The sequence below is a fragment of the Apus apus genome, chromosome 3 (genome assembly GCF_020740795.1).
Source record: "Apus apus isolate bApuApu2 chromosome 3, bApuApu2.pri.cur, whole genome shotgun sequence".
In the NCBI taxonomy this organism is placed as follows: domain Eukaryota; kingdom Metazoa; phylum Chordata; class Aves; order Apodiformes; family Apodidae; genus Apus; species Apus apus.
This window is the reverse complement of record NC_067284.1, coordinates 1,937,134-1,954,143: the sequence shown is the minus strand read 5'-3', so window position 1 is coordinate 1,954,143 and position 17,010 is coordinate 1,937,134. Positions and strand designations below refer to the sequence as shown.

The following is a 17,010-nucleotide window of genomic DNA, read 5'->3' as shown; positions in this document are numbered from 1 at the left end:
AGCCACATCTTCTACTGGCTCATAACAGGTGGCCTACCCGGAACCAGGATCCCCAGTATTTGCAGTATCTGTTACTATGCACCAGGAAATGGCAGTGTCAGAGAGCCCAGCTTGTATTGCCCAGACAGAGGAAGAATTCAATCATTTCAAACTCCTGTACATTCATCTGGAGTTTTTTAATTACATCTCACAGTACAAGAAATAGCAGGTTCATCATTTCTCTTCTACCCAGTAAGAGTGAGAAGAAAAACATGTTATTTTTTGTTCTTTCTTGTTGGAGAGGCTTGAAAGAAGAGAACTTGTGAAGCTACAAGACTGAGAGAGCTACAGACAATGCATTCCATTATTTTTTAAAAACCCAAATCCCAAGAGCATCACCAGCACTATGATTCTGATCAGGTCCAGATAATCTCTGCACTAACTGCTCCCTTGAGAATTATATCTGTCCCCTGTTTTCAGTGTAAGGCTATTAGCAGCTTATAAAATATCCCTGTGAAGCCTTGAATAAATCTTCCTTGTCTTGTATCACTTTGTTGTGCAGAATTATCAGTTATCCTCCTCCAGTTACTTTCTAAAACTATATAAATTACAACTCATTTTTCCTATGTGTCCTGTAGAACAGTTTCCACTTCTATAAAAAATAATAAAGGATTTATGTTAAAGAAATATCTGTGTCATGCCATATTTCACCCATCTTTCAAGGGTGTTACTTAGGAGCAGACATAGCTGTTTCTTCTAAAAACAGTCTTCTATTTTCAATGTTATGAAAATCTTATTCAGTTCCAACAAAGAAATTCACTCTGTATTGTCATTATCCCTCTTACTTAATTTGCAGCACCTGTGCTAAGCAAACATACAAAGCCAAACAGAATGCCAGGTATACATTAACAGACAATAATTTGTGTGTTGATGACTTCTGAACAGGAGAATTGTCACAGAATCCAGCACTATGGGTTAGCAGTGCAGTTTTTAACCTCTCACTGGTCCATAAAAAATGCCAAGGAGCAGGCAGAGGAAGCAGGAATAGGGAAGAATAAGGCCTGAGTGAAGCTAGAAGAGTGTCTGGCAGCACCAGCAGCTGCAGGAAGCCCACAGCCCTGGCCCCACACTAATGGGCTGCTCCCCTGCCTGCAAAAACCACCCACTGCTCTCTCCAGTAAAATTCCACAAGGGGCTGGCCAAGCCTCTCTCTATATATAAATATTTCTTTATATAAAACACAAACACAGAAACACCCAGCCTGAAAGCCATCTTCTGTTGTGAAGGCAGAATCCACAGCTGACCACAGTGGTGTTACAACAGCATCCCCACCAATGCTACAATCAAAAGCCTGACCCTGAGAGCAGCTGAGAATCTCCTGTGGGTAGGAAGAGCTTTTCTTCTAAGAGATCAATTGCACAGAGGTCAGGAAATTAATTTACTTGCGTAGTTACCAAAAAGTTAATTAGGCCATTAGTGACAACATACAGAAAGTATGAAAAGTATGTAGGGAGGATGATACCAGGATGGGAGAACACTACTGATGCACTGAACTTGGCTTGCCAGAACAGCTGAAGAAGGAAAAGGGACAGAGAAAGACAAGGGCCCAGCCTGATGGCAGGCACAGGTTTGCTACAACGGAGGCCAGAGCAGCAGACAGTGCTGAGCAAGGAGGAACATAAAGCTCCTGCCTGCTCCCTTGCTAGCCTGGCACCCCTCCCTTCGGGCCTTTGGGTGTCTGAGTTTTTTCATCTCAGCCCTCTTGCTGTGGCCATGTCACAGAATCACAGACTCACAGAGTGGTGGGGTTGCCAGGGAGCTCTGGAGATCACCCAGTCCAACCCCTGCCAGAGCAGGATCCCCTAGAGCAGATCCCACAGGAACACGTCCAGGTGGGGCTGGAATGTGTCCAGGGATGGAGACTCCACAGCCTCCCTGGGCAGCCTGTCCCAGGGCTCTGGGACCCTCAGAGTCAAGAAGGGTTTTCCCATCTCCAGGTTCAACCTCCTGTGCTCCAGTTTGTGCCCATTGCCCCTTGTCCTGTCCCTGGACACCCCTGAGCAGAGTCTGGCCCATCCTCCTGACACCCCCTGCAGATATTGACCAGCACTGATCAGATCCCCCCTCAGCCTCCTTTTCTCCAGCTGAGCAGCCCCAGCTCTCCCAGCCTTTCCTCCCAGGCAGATGCTCCAGCCCCTTCAGCACCTCAGTGCCCTGTGCTGGCCTCTCTCCAGTAGTTCTTGTCCTTCTGGAACTGGGGAGCCCAGACCTGCCCCCAGTGCTGCAGGGGAGGCCTCCCCAGGGCAGAGCAGAGGGGCAGGAGAACCTCCCTGACCTGCTGGACACGCTCTTCTCAATGCCCCTCAGGGAATGCCAATGCTCTTCCCCAGTTTTAAAACCCTGGGGCTGGGTCCTTGCCTGTGCTCATCCAAGGGCTGAGCAGGTTCCTCTTGCAGGAGGCCATGGTGCTGGGGAGCACCCCTGGGCAGGCTGAGCTGGGCAGGGGGTCACAGCAGAACCTACACAGGTCGCACATTCCACTGACCCTGAGGCACAGGTTAAAGTCTCTGCTTTCTTTGCTGCCTGCTGTAAATGATTAACTTTTTTTTTTTTTCCCCAAATTCTTCATTTAAGAACACCAGACTGATAAGAAACTCCTGTAGGACTAAGCTTCAGTTTCTCTCTTGCAAGCAAACATGTAAGTTAAATTTTTTTGTAAACTCACCAAACTCCATTTTAAAATGTACATTTCCCTGAATAAATAGATACTGTTTCTCATGTGAAAAAACCCCACTGCAGTAGCAAGAAGTGGAAATTCATCAAAAGAAAGCAATTATTCTTTCAGCAAAATCTGTGATCAATCTTCCTGAACTGACCTCAAAAAAGGCAGTTTTTGGCTATTTTATATGCCAGTTACCTTCACATACATCAGATCATGTAACATATATTGTTGCAAGTAGTGGTTTTCAATACCTCTTTTATATATATAAATAATTATTTTTTTTCATTTTAAAAAGCACATCTTTTGCAATGTTGAAGATGTGTAAACACGATGACTGTGCCAGAAGGTATGATCATGTCTTGCAGTGTTTTTCCATCTCTTCGGTGACTTGCCACGGGAGATAATTCTTTGGCAAGCACATTTTGTCACTCTTGCCAGGAGTGTCAAATATAGAAGTCAAGAAGACTTTGTAGGTTACTGCTCCACTGCAGAGACACTTAATGAATGCCAGAAGTCAAATGAGCATAAAACTGTCTTCATAAAAGCTTGAACAAGACAGAACATGAAAACGTTCCAGTCTTTCTTAAACTATTTCTGCAAAATTTCTCCCCAGTTCTTTTTTTCAGTTTACAGCTTATAGGAAAAAAGACCTTTACATTTTATGACTCTTCTGCACAAGTTTCAAGACCTCACCAGTGAGAAAAGCAACTGGTAATATCATAATGTCAGTACCTGAACTGAAGAAGTATTTTTCCATAAAGGTACCAAACTAGACCTCAGAACCACTGAGGCTCTAGCTGTAGTCTCATAGCACAACATCTCTGTGGCACTGTCACCAGGAGAGATTTCCTCCCTTCTCCTTTCCCACTGTTTATTCATGCCTGAGAGGAGACCTCATAGAACCTTCCAGTGCCTGAAGGGGCTCCAGGAAAGCTGGGGAGGGGCTTGGGACAAGGGCAGGGAGGGAGAGGACAAGGGGGGATGGATGAAAACTGGAGGAGGGGAGATTGAGGTGAGACATGAGGAGGAAATTCTGGAGTGTGAGGGTGGGGAGAGCCTGGCCCAGGTTGCCCAGGGAAGCTGTGGCTGCCCCATCCCTGGCAGTGTTGAAGGGCAGGTTGGATGGGGCTTGGAGCAGCCTGGGCTGGTGGGAGGTGTCCCTGCCCATGCAGGGGGTTGGGACTGGATGGTCTTGAAGGTCCCTTCCAACCCAAACCACTCCATGATTTTATAAGCCTACACTAATGATGATCCACCAGTAGTTCATCAGCTCCTCCAAGGACTGTTTGGAGGCTCTTGCAAGGTCAGACAGTTTGCCCCATCCATTTTCCTACTCAGTTAGGGCAGCATCCCCAACAGACTGTCATCTCCAAGGCAAGGCAGGTTATCTCAAAACACACATAAAAGAAGGTTACTGAGCTGAAGAGGAATTTCAGCTTCTCTTGCAGGTTCATAGCTCACCTTCCCTCCAAACTGTCCCTCTTGACTGCGAACATGTAGCTCACCCTTACCTAGAAGTCCTTAACTCCCTTCTCTCCAGACAATCATGGGAATCTGCCCCACAATAAGGCCTGATTAAATGATTAATTCTCACTGGAGAGTTTTTCAGTTTGTTTTGATTAGCAGCCTGGTCGTGAACTTCTGTCCAATTCTCGTTTACTCATGTCCCCTTCCAATTTCAGTGCTGGGTGTTGGTTGGCCAGTGTGTGTCTTCACAGGACAGGAAAAATATTCCTCTTTTCTCTCCTCTGAGATTTACACATTGTAGAGTATATACAATAGTACGAAATGCTGAAAGTTGGTTTAATAGATCTTGGGGATTTGACATACTGTCTTTGATTTTAATTAGACAAAGAGCTCTTCTACAACCTCTCTAAAGAAGCCATGTCAATATTAACAGCATTACTGATCTTTCCAAAGAATATATTTTCATTCATTTTACTGGTCATTTATCTCTTCCATGACCAACAGACTGAGTTCTTCTGTTTTGTTCTTAATGGAAAGCTGACGACCTTCACACTCCCTGTCATTTGAGGAAGAGGATTCTACTGCCTTTCACTTTAAACTGCTAAAATTTGAAGTCATTTAAGTTAAAAACAAAGAAATAAAAATTACAGATTTGACTGTTTTCCCAGGCTAAGAATACATTTTGGCCTCTTATTAAATAGATTAATAATGCTCTTTCACTTGCTTTACTTCCACAGCAGTGTCAGGTTCTTTCCTTGTGGTAGCTCATAGGAGGGAATGAGTTGGAATCGTGCTGTTTTCTACACTTACGTCAATATTTACAAGCAAGATACAAGTCCCATTCTCCACAAAAATTCAATAAAGAAGCTGGATTCTGCTCAGACTTACCAGGATCCTTCTGCATAAATCTATTTTTGTACCATCTGTCCCCTCTGTTCTCAACGGGTGAGACAGAGCTGAGCTCCACTGCCCTGTTCTACAAAGGACAATGGTTCTCCCAAGAGCCTAAAACACAAGTGTAAATGAGATGAGGTCCCAGTTGCTCTGCCCTCGGGACTAACAGCAGTTCTCTCTCTCAGAGGGGTGGAGCTGTAACAAGTCTAAGGTATTTCCCAATTCTGCCAACCTAAACCAGTTCCAAAGACGCAGAAAAAAAAGCCAATCAATAATTTGTTCCTGTATATGAGCCATGAATACAAATTATTTAAATGAAGTGTGGTCTCTTCAGTATAATCTCACCACCTATCCAGTGGCTTTGTGTCACAGAATGCTTTTGATACTGCTTATCTCCTGCTTATTTTTCACCCTTTGTATTTGACTTTGTCTCTAGCACTAAGATAGCCACCAACTGAAATGTTACATCATAGATATGAAAATAGTTATTTATAGAACAAGGGCCTTCTTCAAGATCAGAAATCTATGCCTGCAGTTTAAAGGCTAAAACACTGTGTTTTTCCCTACCTTCCTAAGTTCTAAATGACCACATGAATCTTCCTTTTCCTTCTCAGAAAGTCAGTTGCAGGTTTTATTCACTGACTTTCAATACCTTTGGGATTTCTGAGCTTTCAGAGCAGGCTTCATCTCTTACTCCTCTGATCTTAATGCTCTGGATTCAGTAGTTGGACTAAATCAATCTTTCCTGGAATTACCTGTCTCCAAGGAACTGGCAGCAAGGATTGCTGATAGAAAGACAATGACAGCAAGCACTGGAACAGCAGGATTGTTGCACACCTGACAGGATTTCTGCTGTCTGACACACAGCCAAGGAGTGCAAGGGTCTTGGTATCTCCTTTCTCTTGTCTTGAGAATAAGATGATAGAGTCACAGAATCACAGACTGGTTTGGGTTGGAAGGGACCTTCAAGACCATCCAGTCCCAACCCCCTGCATGGGCAGGGACACCTCCCACCAGCCCAGGCTGCTCCAAGCCCCATCCAACCTGCCCTTCAACACTGCCAGGGATGGGGCAGCCACAGCTTCCCTGGGCAACCTGGGCCAGGCTCTCCCCACCCTCACACTCCAGAATTCCCTCCTCATGTCTCACCTCAATCTCCCCTCCTCCAGTTTTCATCCATCCCCCTTGTCCTCTCCCTCCCTGCCCTTGTCCCAAGCCCCTCCCCAGCTTTCCTGGAGCCCCTTCAGGCACTGGAAGGTGCTCTCAGGTCTCCCTGGAACCTTCTCTTCTCCAGGCTGAACAATAATTAATGCTGTGACACAGAAAGTGTTCTGACAGAAGCACTCCCCACATTTCAACCTTCTAGTTAAGCCTTAATTAGTTAATTTAGGGTTGAAGATAAAGCATACTTGGATACAATATACTGCATGGAATATACAGTCCATACACACCTACACTTTTCTAGATTCCCTTTTCACTCAGTGAGGAAGCACAGGCCCACCATTCATCTTGTCCTAAACCACTCCAGCAAAATAAGACAGATGGATCACGCCCTTCAAGGCTCTAATTGCACCCCCTGACAAGGTGACTAAAGGCAGATGTCTGAGGTTTATACTACTAGGTCTGTCGAGTTAGTGACATGAGCTCAGTAGGGCCTTGATTTGGACACCTAATGTCCCCACACCACTAGCACAGACACATATGGCTGGATCAGGCAGGAACCTAGATCCTCCCAAATTTCTTTCACAGCTTAGAGAGGAGAAGCAAGCTCTGACATCCCAATGGCACTGAGCTGCATCCAAAGCATGGTGCTGACTGCACATCATAAAGTGGCAAATTATTCCCAGGTTTTTGAAGCACCTTTTTGGCACTTGTCTTCTACTTCCTGCTGCCCTACCAGCATTTTCCATCTATTCTCCAGGTCCTGGTCTCTAATCCTGCCTCCACATTGCTGCTGGGGCTGCACCTCTGATGCTGCTACCCAACAGTAATGCCTCCAAATATTAGGAAGAGGAAACTCGACTTCACCACTTACTGAAAATATTTTCTTGAGGAAAGGGTTTAGTCTGTGATCCAATGGATGGTGCTTCTAGATTCTTCAAACCACACTTTCAGTGCATGCGATTTTCAGAGAACATCTGCTCTGACTGAGGTGAACATTCACACATTGTTCATGTGTGGTATGAAGCTATTCACTCTCTAGGCAATTTCAGTATTTTTCAAAGACTCTGTAAGTATATGGACAATCTGACAGATCAACTATCATCATTAGTACTTGTAAACCTCTGTCTTGCACAGTTGGTCAGCACACTTTTTCCAGTCTTGGCCTTGTGACCAAGACATAGCTACCTCAGTTAATATTTTCTCTGTCTTGCTATTTTCTCTGCAGTTCTATGAAGCTGAGAATGTTCTTGCTCATCTGCTATAGCTTCATGCCTCAAGCTAGCTCAAGTAAAATGACAGCTGTGTATGTATCTCAGTTCCATTCTTATTATGCACCACAAATGGTAGCACAGAAACTTTCACAGAATGTGTTGAAGGCTTCTGGGGCCCTTTATAAAACATTTCCTTCCAACTTTGAGATGTCTTAGTACTGCTGAAATTCATTACTATAATGAGGAAATTATTGAGAGACTTTCTAGGACTGATATCCCAGTCCCAGGCATTGTATGACAGGGAACACACTGGGCAGTTCCTTATATGTTTCAATTTCATTCATATCACAATATTTTGGGACAAACCAGCAGATGATCAGCTCCTTGATGTGTGCAGAAATTGCTTTATGCTGCCATAACTATGTCCATGCTGCAATTCTGTCTACAAGCCATCCTGGGGGGTTGCCAACATTTCAGAAGTCCAGTCTAAATCTCAGCAGCTTGTTTACAAATGGTAATTGATGTACTAGCTTAAAGCCTGAGTGCTGCTTGCATTGCAGGTTGTAGCCTTAGAGAAGTAATGGATAGCACTGATCTCCCCTTCCCACAGAATCAAGGGCAGGTTGGATGGGGCTTGGAGCAACCTGGGCTGGTGGGAGGTGTCCCTGCCCATGCAGGGGGTGGGATCTGGATGGTCTTGAAGGTCCCTTCCAACCCAAACCAGTCTGTGATTCCCTGATACAACAGACAAGTGCCTTTTCATCCTGATTTTATTTATTTTCCTGTTACTGCAACCTGCTTTCTGATGTACTTGTATTACTATCATCTACTTTTTCAACCCAGACACAGGCCAGGGGAGGTTGCCAGCACATTCCAATGCAGTCTAGGTTGTCACTACAGACAAAACTGCTTCCAACAGGGCCTGGATCCCAGCAAATTCTGTTATTACCTCTTGCAGACCAGACTGCTACTGTATTGTCACCATTATCCAGGAGCACTTACCAGTATCCAACCTTGGTTCTGAGCCTTGAGAATGTTTCTACTTTTGCCTAGTCAGGCATAGATAATAAGGTCTTTGTTTAAGCTGCTGGAGTCTGCTTTGTGAAAACACGTGGCTTGTCTCAGTTCTCCAAGGCTATTAGGATGCTCCTCAACCAACACGATCAAGTACTCTTTGCAAAATATCTGGGTCCCCCCAATAAAATAATAAATAAAATAACCCTCCCCCCAATAAAAGAAGGGGAAAAAATTAAATGCAGCCAAGTCCACTTGTTTTATCCTATAAACATCTGAGATAAGCACAGGCTGATTCAGATGTTATAATATTGCACATTTCTCAAGTTGAAGAGCATTTATCAAGCATTTCTGTCAACCACCACCCCTGACTAGGAGCCAAAGGAGGCCTTAGATTTGAGATTCTTCTGTCTGGCACATTCCAGTGCACACAAACAGCTGTGCACTGATACATTTTGAACCCTGAATCACAGATATGGTGCTATAAACTCTTCCACTGTAGGAAAGTAACCAGGATATGGGGAGAAAAAAAAAAGGGCTTTTTTTAAAACAACTGCTAGACCACAGTATTTTGTTCATCTTTAGGAAACTATTCAAAGCTTAAAGAGAAAGTCCCATGATATTGTTTACAAATATGAATTTTGTGCAGGAGGTACTAACCACTAAATATATTAATGTTTCAGGAAAAGTTGGTAATGTTCCCATTTTCTAAGTAAAAGCTAATCACCCCTTCAAATGCTGAATATGTCTGCCTGTTTCTCCACACTAACTTGGAGAAGGAAAACCAGTTTCTTTGCATGCCCAGCAGGTACACTTCTCCCCTTGCAAAATGTGGTTTTGCTGGGGAGGAAACTTTCAAGACATCTGTAAAATATTTGAGTCTGAAAAATCATCACTTGAAAATGTTCCTATTTTCTTTCTGTGAAAAGAGATGGTGAGCATGTTCTTTGAGATTCTTGGGACTCTTTGTTATTTGATACAAACCCCAGAATTCCTGGAAGTATCATGTATACAGCACAATTTGCAGAAGCTGTAATGTGATCACAACAAGAGCTGTGAGCTATGAAACGAGAGAGGATAAGGGCAGTAGCATGAAAATAGGAGCCTGGAAAAGTTCTGAGATGTGGAAAGAAGACAGATGGTTTGGTGTGGGAACTTAGAAGTGAACCAAGAGCCCTGCAATGCAGGGAGAAGTGAAATGGTGTTAGCTCTTGATGTTCAAATTGCTACCATGGCACTGCCCAGCAAGGTCTGCCGTGCAAGAAATCCACTGAAAACATCTCTGCAAAAGTCAAGCCAGTTTCCTTACGAGGTAAGCACAGTCCCTGACCTACTTACGAGCACTAGAGAAGTTCCAATGCAATTAACAGCAAATGTTGAAACTGTTGCCAAGTGTAGTAATCACTGTCAATCTCAATGTTTGGCTGCAACAGGTGAGCACTCCATCCAAAGAGGCAGCCTGTCCTGCTGCTCTCCTACCAGCAGCCACTGCTGATACTGGCTGCTTCTAAAGTCCACATTGGAGCAACTACACTGGCCAGCAACAGGTTCATCTAAAGCAACAACGTAAAGCTGTTGAAAACTGAATAAATACATAAACACTGCACAGAATCACAGAACTGTCAGGGTTGGAAGGGACCCCTAGCAATCATCTAGTCCAATTCTTCTGCTAAAGCAGGATCCCTTGGAGCACATTCCACAGGAACACGTCTAGGGGGGTTTGAGTATCTCCAGAGAAGGGGACTCCACACCCTCCCTGGGCAGCTGTTCCAGTGCTCTGTCACCCTCACAGTACACAAGTTTTTTCTCACGTTTAGATGGAACTTCCTGTGTTCCAGCTTGTGCTTGTTGCCCCTTGTCCTAAAGATAACGAGCAATTATCGTTAATTTATTAAACAGCCTAACTGCCAGTAAAACACAGTATTTATAAAACCAAGGTTTGAAAGTCTGGATAACTTACTCAACTTCATAAGAGACAGAATAGTTTAAAAGACAACCTTTTAAAAGACTCTGGAAATAATTCCCTACAAAACCTGGAAATAATGTCAGTGACACCCAATCTCCCCCACTCTCCCTGACAATTTTCACCACCTGCTTTTAGCTAAAGTATAAGCCAAGATTTGAAAACTGTAAGTCACAGGAAAAACTCTAGATACCATGCAAACTGCACCTCGTGGTTCCCAGGCATCCCAGCTGGGAAATCAAACCCTCACCCTCATCCCCAGGTACAATAAGAGGCACCTCACCAGATTCTCTCTAGACTGCTATTCCTGACTGGAGTGTGTCTCAGTTCAGCACTCTGTCATAGTGTAGATCAGAGCTGCAAAATCCATAACCTGTTTCTCCCTAGCAACCAGGTAGGTAAGTTCTGTGTCCTGCTGGTAGATTAAAGTCACTGAAGTTATTAAAAGTCCTTTAGTTTACCTAGGAACTAGCTGTGTGGGCAGCCTGAGCCAGCCAGCCAAGTCCTGCAGCATGGGTCCCCCCAGACAGGGTTAGTTCTTTTCATCCACCTCTGCAATAGCAGCACCTCGTGCCACAGGACAGGCTTGAGAACAACGTTTAAAACAATCTTCCAGAATTTATGGGCCACAGATGTTACTCATGCCCAAATTCAGACAAGCATAAAAAGTCTTCCCTTAATGGCAAAGGAAATAGAAGCCATTACATATTGATGGTTGTCCATGTATGTCTCAAGACTCCAGTAAGAATTACAGCATCACTGAGACTTCTGAAGGGAAGTCCACGTGGAAAGCAAAATATCATCAGTATCCATGTGCATGTCAGTTCTGCAGAATTCACAACATTAATCAAAGTGAAAGGTTTATATATCACATGTGTATGAATAGATTTTATATATAGATAGATACATTCTATATATGTTAACACATGTATATAATGCATACATCCCCTCTCCATGCATATATTTGTACACACACACACACAGCTGGCCATTCTTGACTGCATGTGTCAGAGTTTAAGAAAATCAAAACAGTCTCAAAATACTAAGTCATGTTTGGCTTGCTCAGAATCTGACTGTGGCAAATCTACAGAACCTGCATGTTGTGCACAGGTTGGATGGGCCTTACAAGAACTGCTTGAACTGAAGAAACGATTCATTACCTATAAGTGTCATGATGATGCATAAATACAAACTAATCAGAGCTAAATTCACAGATACAGTTAAGAGCAACTTTTTATATGGCTATGTTCTTTTATCTAGCAGTATAAAGGAATTTAAAAGTTTTTTACAACATTTTTTAAGTAGATGCATCCACCATAAGCTGCTATTATACTTAGTTTTAGCATGTGATCTTCAAATCTTGAATAGCCATGAGTCTAACATAACTAGGCAAATTTTGGTTGGTTGTGGTTCATCTCATAGGTCTTAACGTTAGAGCAACCCCTATGGAACTGCATCTCAGATAATCTGCCCCAAGATGTGAGGTTATCACTGTAGAATTGTTCCCCCTTCAATTGCAGGAAGTAGTTGCGAAAACTTTATCTGGCGTATTGATTCTAAAGCAGTAAAACTAGCCTGAGAGTTAGGAGTAACTGCTCGTGTGTTACTTCAGTATTCAGTGACAAATGCCTGCTTTCCACAGAGAGTGTCCAAGACAGAAGAGCAACAGCATAAACAAACTGCTGGGATTTCTCTCCCAGTTCACAGAGAACAAAGTATTTTTGTTGTTGACCCAGAACTGATAATGAATGAGATATTGTTCAGATAGATAAGCACGTAAGTCACAACTAGACCAAACATGTACTTTAAGCATAGGTCCCAGTTAAGCAAAGAACAAGTCTTTCCATCCTAAGCCTCTGCAGGGTCTGTTGATACCCACAGCTACTGCTGGCACACAGTACCAAGAGCTGTTCTGCTGTGGAGTGCAGGTCTGCACTTCTACCATGAAAAGGAGCTCCAAGGCTTTGTTCAAAGTGCTGCTCCTGCTAGAGAGGAGATCAGCAGGATGGACTGGGCTGGCCCACTGGTGACCGAGCTGGAAAGTGCAGCACTGCAATTCAACAGCTTAAACTCGTAGCCAAATGGTGACACATGGGTGTACTCCAGACATCTGCTCCCAGGAATATGTACCCACAAAATTCATGCTGATCAGGACACCGTGAAAGCACATGACAGACCACTATGAGGATAAGTGCCTCTTACTCTTTAATATCCTCTACAATTTTCTTTCCTTGGCAAATATTCCTTCTCCGTTACCTGAGCAGAGTCTCACATACCAGCCCTGCACCCACAGCTGCAGAGGCACACAAACCCCCCACATCTGTGCATCCCACCTGACAAGCCCAGGTACATGTCATGGCCACAAAGCCCACCCAAGAAAACCCACCACAATGCACCACACCACTACCATGCAGACAGTGGTTTGCCACACATGTACCATCATACTCCATATGTGTGTATCACAAGCAACGAGCCCAGCCTCAATAGAAACAAACAGGCCCGTGCCCCAGTGTAGAAACAGCCTGGCTGCCTGTCACACCATAATCCTGCACCCTCCCCATCACCCCTGCAGTGGTCTCTGTGTGTGTGTGCATGTGTCTGTGTGTGAGCTTGTGTCTGTGCATGTGTGCATGCTCACTTATACAAGAAATGTCCTAAAGAAGGACTGCATGTACATGAATGTGTGTGACTGCACATGCAGTGTATGGAGATGCACACAGTGCCTGCAGGTGTGTGAGCCTACACGTGAGCAGGTTGTGTGTGGGGGGTGCATCAGTGAACATGGCACATACACAGGTGTGTGTGTGCACCTGCCTGGGGAGGAAGGCTGTACACGGGGTGTGCAGAGTGCTGCGAATGCCTGTGCCAGTGCCTGTCTGTACCACCTGAGCTCATGCACTGGGGTGCAGCACGTGTGAGCACGGGTGTGCAGTGCATGTGCCAGCTCCTCTGCCTGTCAGTTCTGTCTGTCTCAGCTCCCTGTGTGTGGCAGTTCTCTCTGTCAGTTTTCTCTCTGTGTCAGCTCTCCATGTGTGTCGGTTCTCTCTGTGTATCAGCTCCTCTGTGTGTCAGTTCTGTGTCAGTTCTCTGTGCGTGTCAGCTCTGTGTGTGTCAGTCAGCTCTCTCTGTGTGTCAGTCTGCTGTAAGGCAGTCAGCTCTCTGTGTGTATTGGCTCTGTGTGTGTGTCAGCCAGCTCTATCTGTGTGTCAGCCAGCTCTCTCTGTGTGTCAGTCTGCTGTAAGGCAGTCAGCTCTCTGTGTCAGCTCTCCATGTGTGTCAGCCAGCTCTCTCTGTGTCAGTCAGCTCGCTCTCTGTCAGCCAGCTCTCCATGTGTCAGTCAGCTCTCTGTGTGTCAGTCAGCTCTCCGTGTGTCAGTCAGCTCTCCGTGTGTCAGTCAGCTCTCTCTGTATCAGCTCTGTGTGTGTCAGCTCTCTCTCTCTGTCAGTCAGCTCTGTGTCAGCCAGCTCTCTCCCTGTGTCAGTCATCTCTCCATGTGTCTGTCAGCTCTCTCCCTGTGTCAGTCTGCTGTAAGGCAGTCAGCTCTCTCTGTCAGCTCTCCATGTGTGTCAGCCAGCTCTGTGTGCCGGCTCTGTGTGTGTGTCAGCTCTCTCTCTCTGTGTCAGCCAGCTCTGTATCAGTCAGCTCTCTTTCTGTGTGTGTCAGCCAGCTCTCCCTGTATCACTCAGCTCTCTCCCTGTGTCAGTCTGCTGCAAGGCAGTCAGCTCTCCATGTGTGTCAGCCAGCTCTCCGTGTGTCTGTCAGCTCTCTCTGTGTGTCAGCTCTGTGTGTCAGCTCTGTGTGTGTCAGCTCTCTCTGTGTGTCAGCTCTGTGTGTCAGCTCCCCGTGTGCCAGCCCGTGCCTCAGCCGGTGCTGCCGGTGCCGCCTTCCCCCCCAGCCCCGCCGGGCCCGGTCCCGCCCCGCCGGCACCCCCAGCCCGAGCCCCCCGGCCGCCGCGGTGCCCGCTCGGGACGGGGCAGCCCCCGCTACCTGCCGAAGTGTCCCAGGGAGTCGAAGACCCGCTCGGAGCCGGGCGCCATGGCGGGGCAGGCACGAGGCGGGCGGCAGCCACCGGGGCTGCTGGCCCGGCCCGGCCCGGCGGGCGGTGAAGCGGCCCCGGCCCGGCCCCCCCCCGGGCCCGCCCGGCCCCCGGGGCAAGGCCGGCGGGCGCGGCCCCGCGGCGGGAGCGCGCGTAACGGTCACCGCCCCGGCGGGCCCGCGGGGCGCGCGCCCGGCAGCGCCGGCAGCCGCAGCAGCTGCCGCCCCGGGGCTGGAATATCTGCAGGGAAGGGGCCTCCCCAGCCCCCTGGGCAGCCTGTCCCAGGGCTCTGTCACCCTCACAGCCAAGAAGTTTCTCCCCATCTTTCAGGGGCACTTCCCATGTTCCAGCCTGTGCCCGTTGCCCCTCGTCCTGTCCCTGGGCACTGCTGAGCAGGGTCTGGCTCCAGCCTCCCTGCACCCACCCTCAGACACTTGTGGGCATTGATAAGGTCTGTCCTCAGCCTTCTCCTCTCCAGGCTGAACAGCCCCAGCTCCCTCAGCCTTTCCTCACCAGGGAGATGCTCCAACCCCCCAACACCTTTGCTGCCCCGTGCTTGCTGTGCTGGGCCCGAGGGAGCTGGTTCATCTCCCGCAGACAGGGCTCCTGGGGCACCCTCATGATGCTCCTGCCTGTCCTTATTTTTTTTTCTCATTAAAATTAAATCAAAGCAGGCAATTAGATGCTTAAACTCTCCCGTGACAATCTGCTTAGGCTGCAGTGTGTTCCCTATGGACGTTTTCAATTAAAGGAGGGTATAAACTGTATTTTTTTTTCCCCCAGGACATCATCTGAGTGCTAAGAATCATTTTCAGAAGCCTTATAATCTGCTATCTATAAGCCTTATAATTTGATTATATTGCATGGGATATTTCTTTCAAAGTTTTGCCACACCATGTCAAATTTCCCATCACTTAATAAAGGTAAAAATATGGAATTTGTCCCGTATATGCATGACTGAGATTAGTACCCCAATTTGTAATGAGGCTTCAATTGTACTTGGGCTTATCTTTCTGTCTTACGCAGAGTAGGCCAAAATAATCAATCTGAAATTGTTTGAGGATTTAGCAAAGTGAGTTTCAACAGGAGACCTTTGTCATTAACGTAGCAGAGGGTTTGGTTGGAACAGACAGGCTCCAGCAGCCCCCTCGCTTTGGGCTCTGAGAATTAGGCAAGATACAGAAAAAAAAACTGTTGCAGGTGCAGCCCTCGTGTTCCAGGTTTTTCTGCCCCTGAACACTTGGTTTCCCTTCTCAGGCAGATTCAAGGTCAACGTTGTCTCTGCTCTGAGTGAGGAGATGGACCCGATGCCCTCCAGAGTCTCCTTCCCACCTAAATCATCACCCTGTGATGAAAGACCCATTTTCAGCAGGGTACAGGAGCTCTTCCTGTGTTGCTCTGTGGAAAAACACAGGAGGGGAAAAAAAAAACCCAACCAACCAACACACACAACAACAACAACAACCAAAAAAACAACCCCAAAAAGGCCTAGTCCATTCAGTCTGCTCATATGCATACTTGGGTTTTTTTTTTTAAGGAAGCACTGAAAAAGCCGGGAAGGAAAGCCCTGTTAAGTCCCAGGAGGCCAGCCTCCCCTGTCCAAAAACTGACCCGAATACCTGTGCTCCCACACGGGCTGCCAGGCTCTAAAGCCATGCAGGGAAATGTGCCTTTAAGGGCACCAAGCAAGCACCACGGCTGCTCCTCTGCGCGCAGCAGATGTTGAGGCTTCGGGTGGACAATCTGTTCCAGCCCAGACCTAGAAAAAGCAGATGTTTGTCAGGCTCCTTGGCTCCCAGGGCCTCGGGACTGGACCAGCAAAAGGAGCAAATACCACGTTACACAAGAGGGAATGTGAACAGTAAGCTCAGCAGAGGCTGCTCCTCGCTGCAGGCGGGTTGTTAGGCCCCTTGCTTCACCCAACAGCTCTGGAAACCTTGACACACTTGACAAAGCTCCCCTTCCGTCTCTCTGCACCTGCAAAGGACATTTTTGACACCAAGTCTAGAGCTTCTTGCAGTTACTTTCTCATTCTATGCAAGCTATTAAGGCTAAGGACAGATTTGTTTGCTTTCAGTAAGAATTTGTGTCTTGCTTGTTTTTGTTTGGGTTGGTTTTTTTTTAACCTTATAAATATCAGCATTAAATTGAATCGTCTTTTTTTTTTTTGTCTTCTCTGGGTGAATATTTTCCAGGTTTGAAATGTTATGTGCTCGAATGCAGCACTGGTGCTTTAACAAAGAATTTCTTTCTCCAAAGAGCCCAGCTAGTTAAATGGTTATTTGCAAAAAAAAAACCACCACTGAATAGTAAACATTCTGGCTAAATGTTGTGTTGCTGCTCATGTGCCTGTTTTTAGTGTCTTCCCTCCTACAACAGGTAAATTATTTGATTTTCAACAGCATTATTGTATAGGGAAGATCTGTATTTGGTGTGAAAGTCAAGCAGGAAGTAAATAGATAAGTCCTTTTCAGCAGCATTTTGTAAACCTCAGAAGATCCATAAATAGTTTCCTCTTGGTGGAATCTCTCTCAGGCAATCTTGCTCGCTGTGCCTTTTG

General features: G+C 46.2%; 1 protein-coding gene and 1 long non-coding RNA gene across 4 annotated transcripts in view; both read right to left on the bottom strand.

Annotated features, from left to right (window-relative positions):
• SLC22A16 (solute carrier family 22 member 16) overlaps window positions 1–14,569 on the bottom strand; it is a 35,194-nt gene extending 20,625 nt beyond the window's left edge. Inside the window, exon 1 of one of the 3 annotated variants that reach the window (XM_051613119.1) lies at window positions 14,406–14,569. Coding sequence is in view for 1 of the 3 variants with exons in the window: in XM_051613117.1 (XP_051469077.1) it covers window positions 14,402–14,451 (50 nt within the window). In the remaining 2 variants the exon portion in view is untranslated. Of the gene's footprint in view, window positions 1–2,397; window positions 2,469–14,401 lie in introns of those variants that run through there. The other 2 variants (XM_051613117.1, XM_051613118.1) reach the window with 2 other exon arrangements.
• Window positions 1–17,010, bottom strand: part of LOC127382076 (uncharacterized) — a 206,799-nt gene that overhangs the window by 20,625 nt on the left and 169,164 nt on the right. The gene's annotated exons all lie outside the window — the stretch shown is intronic.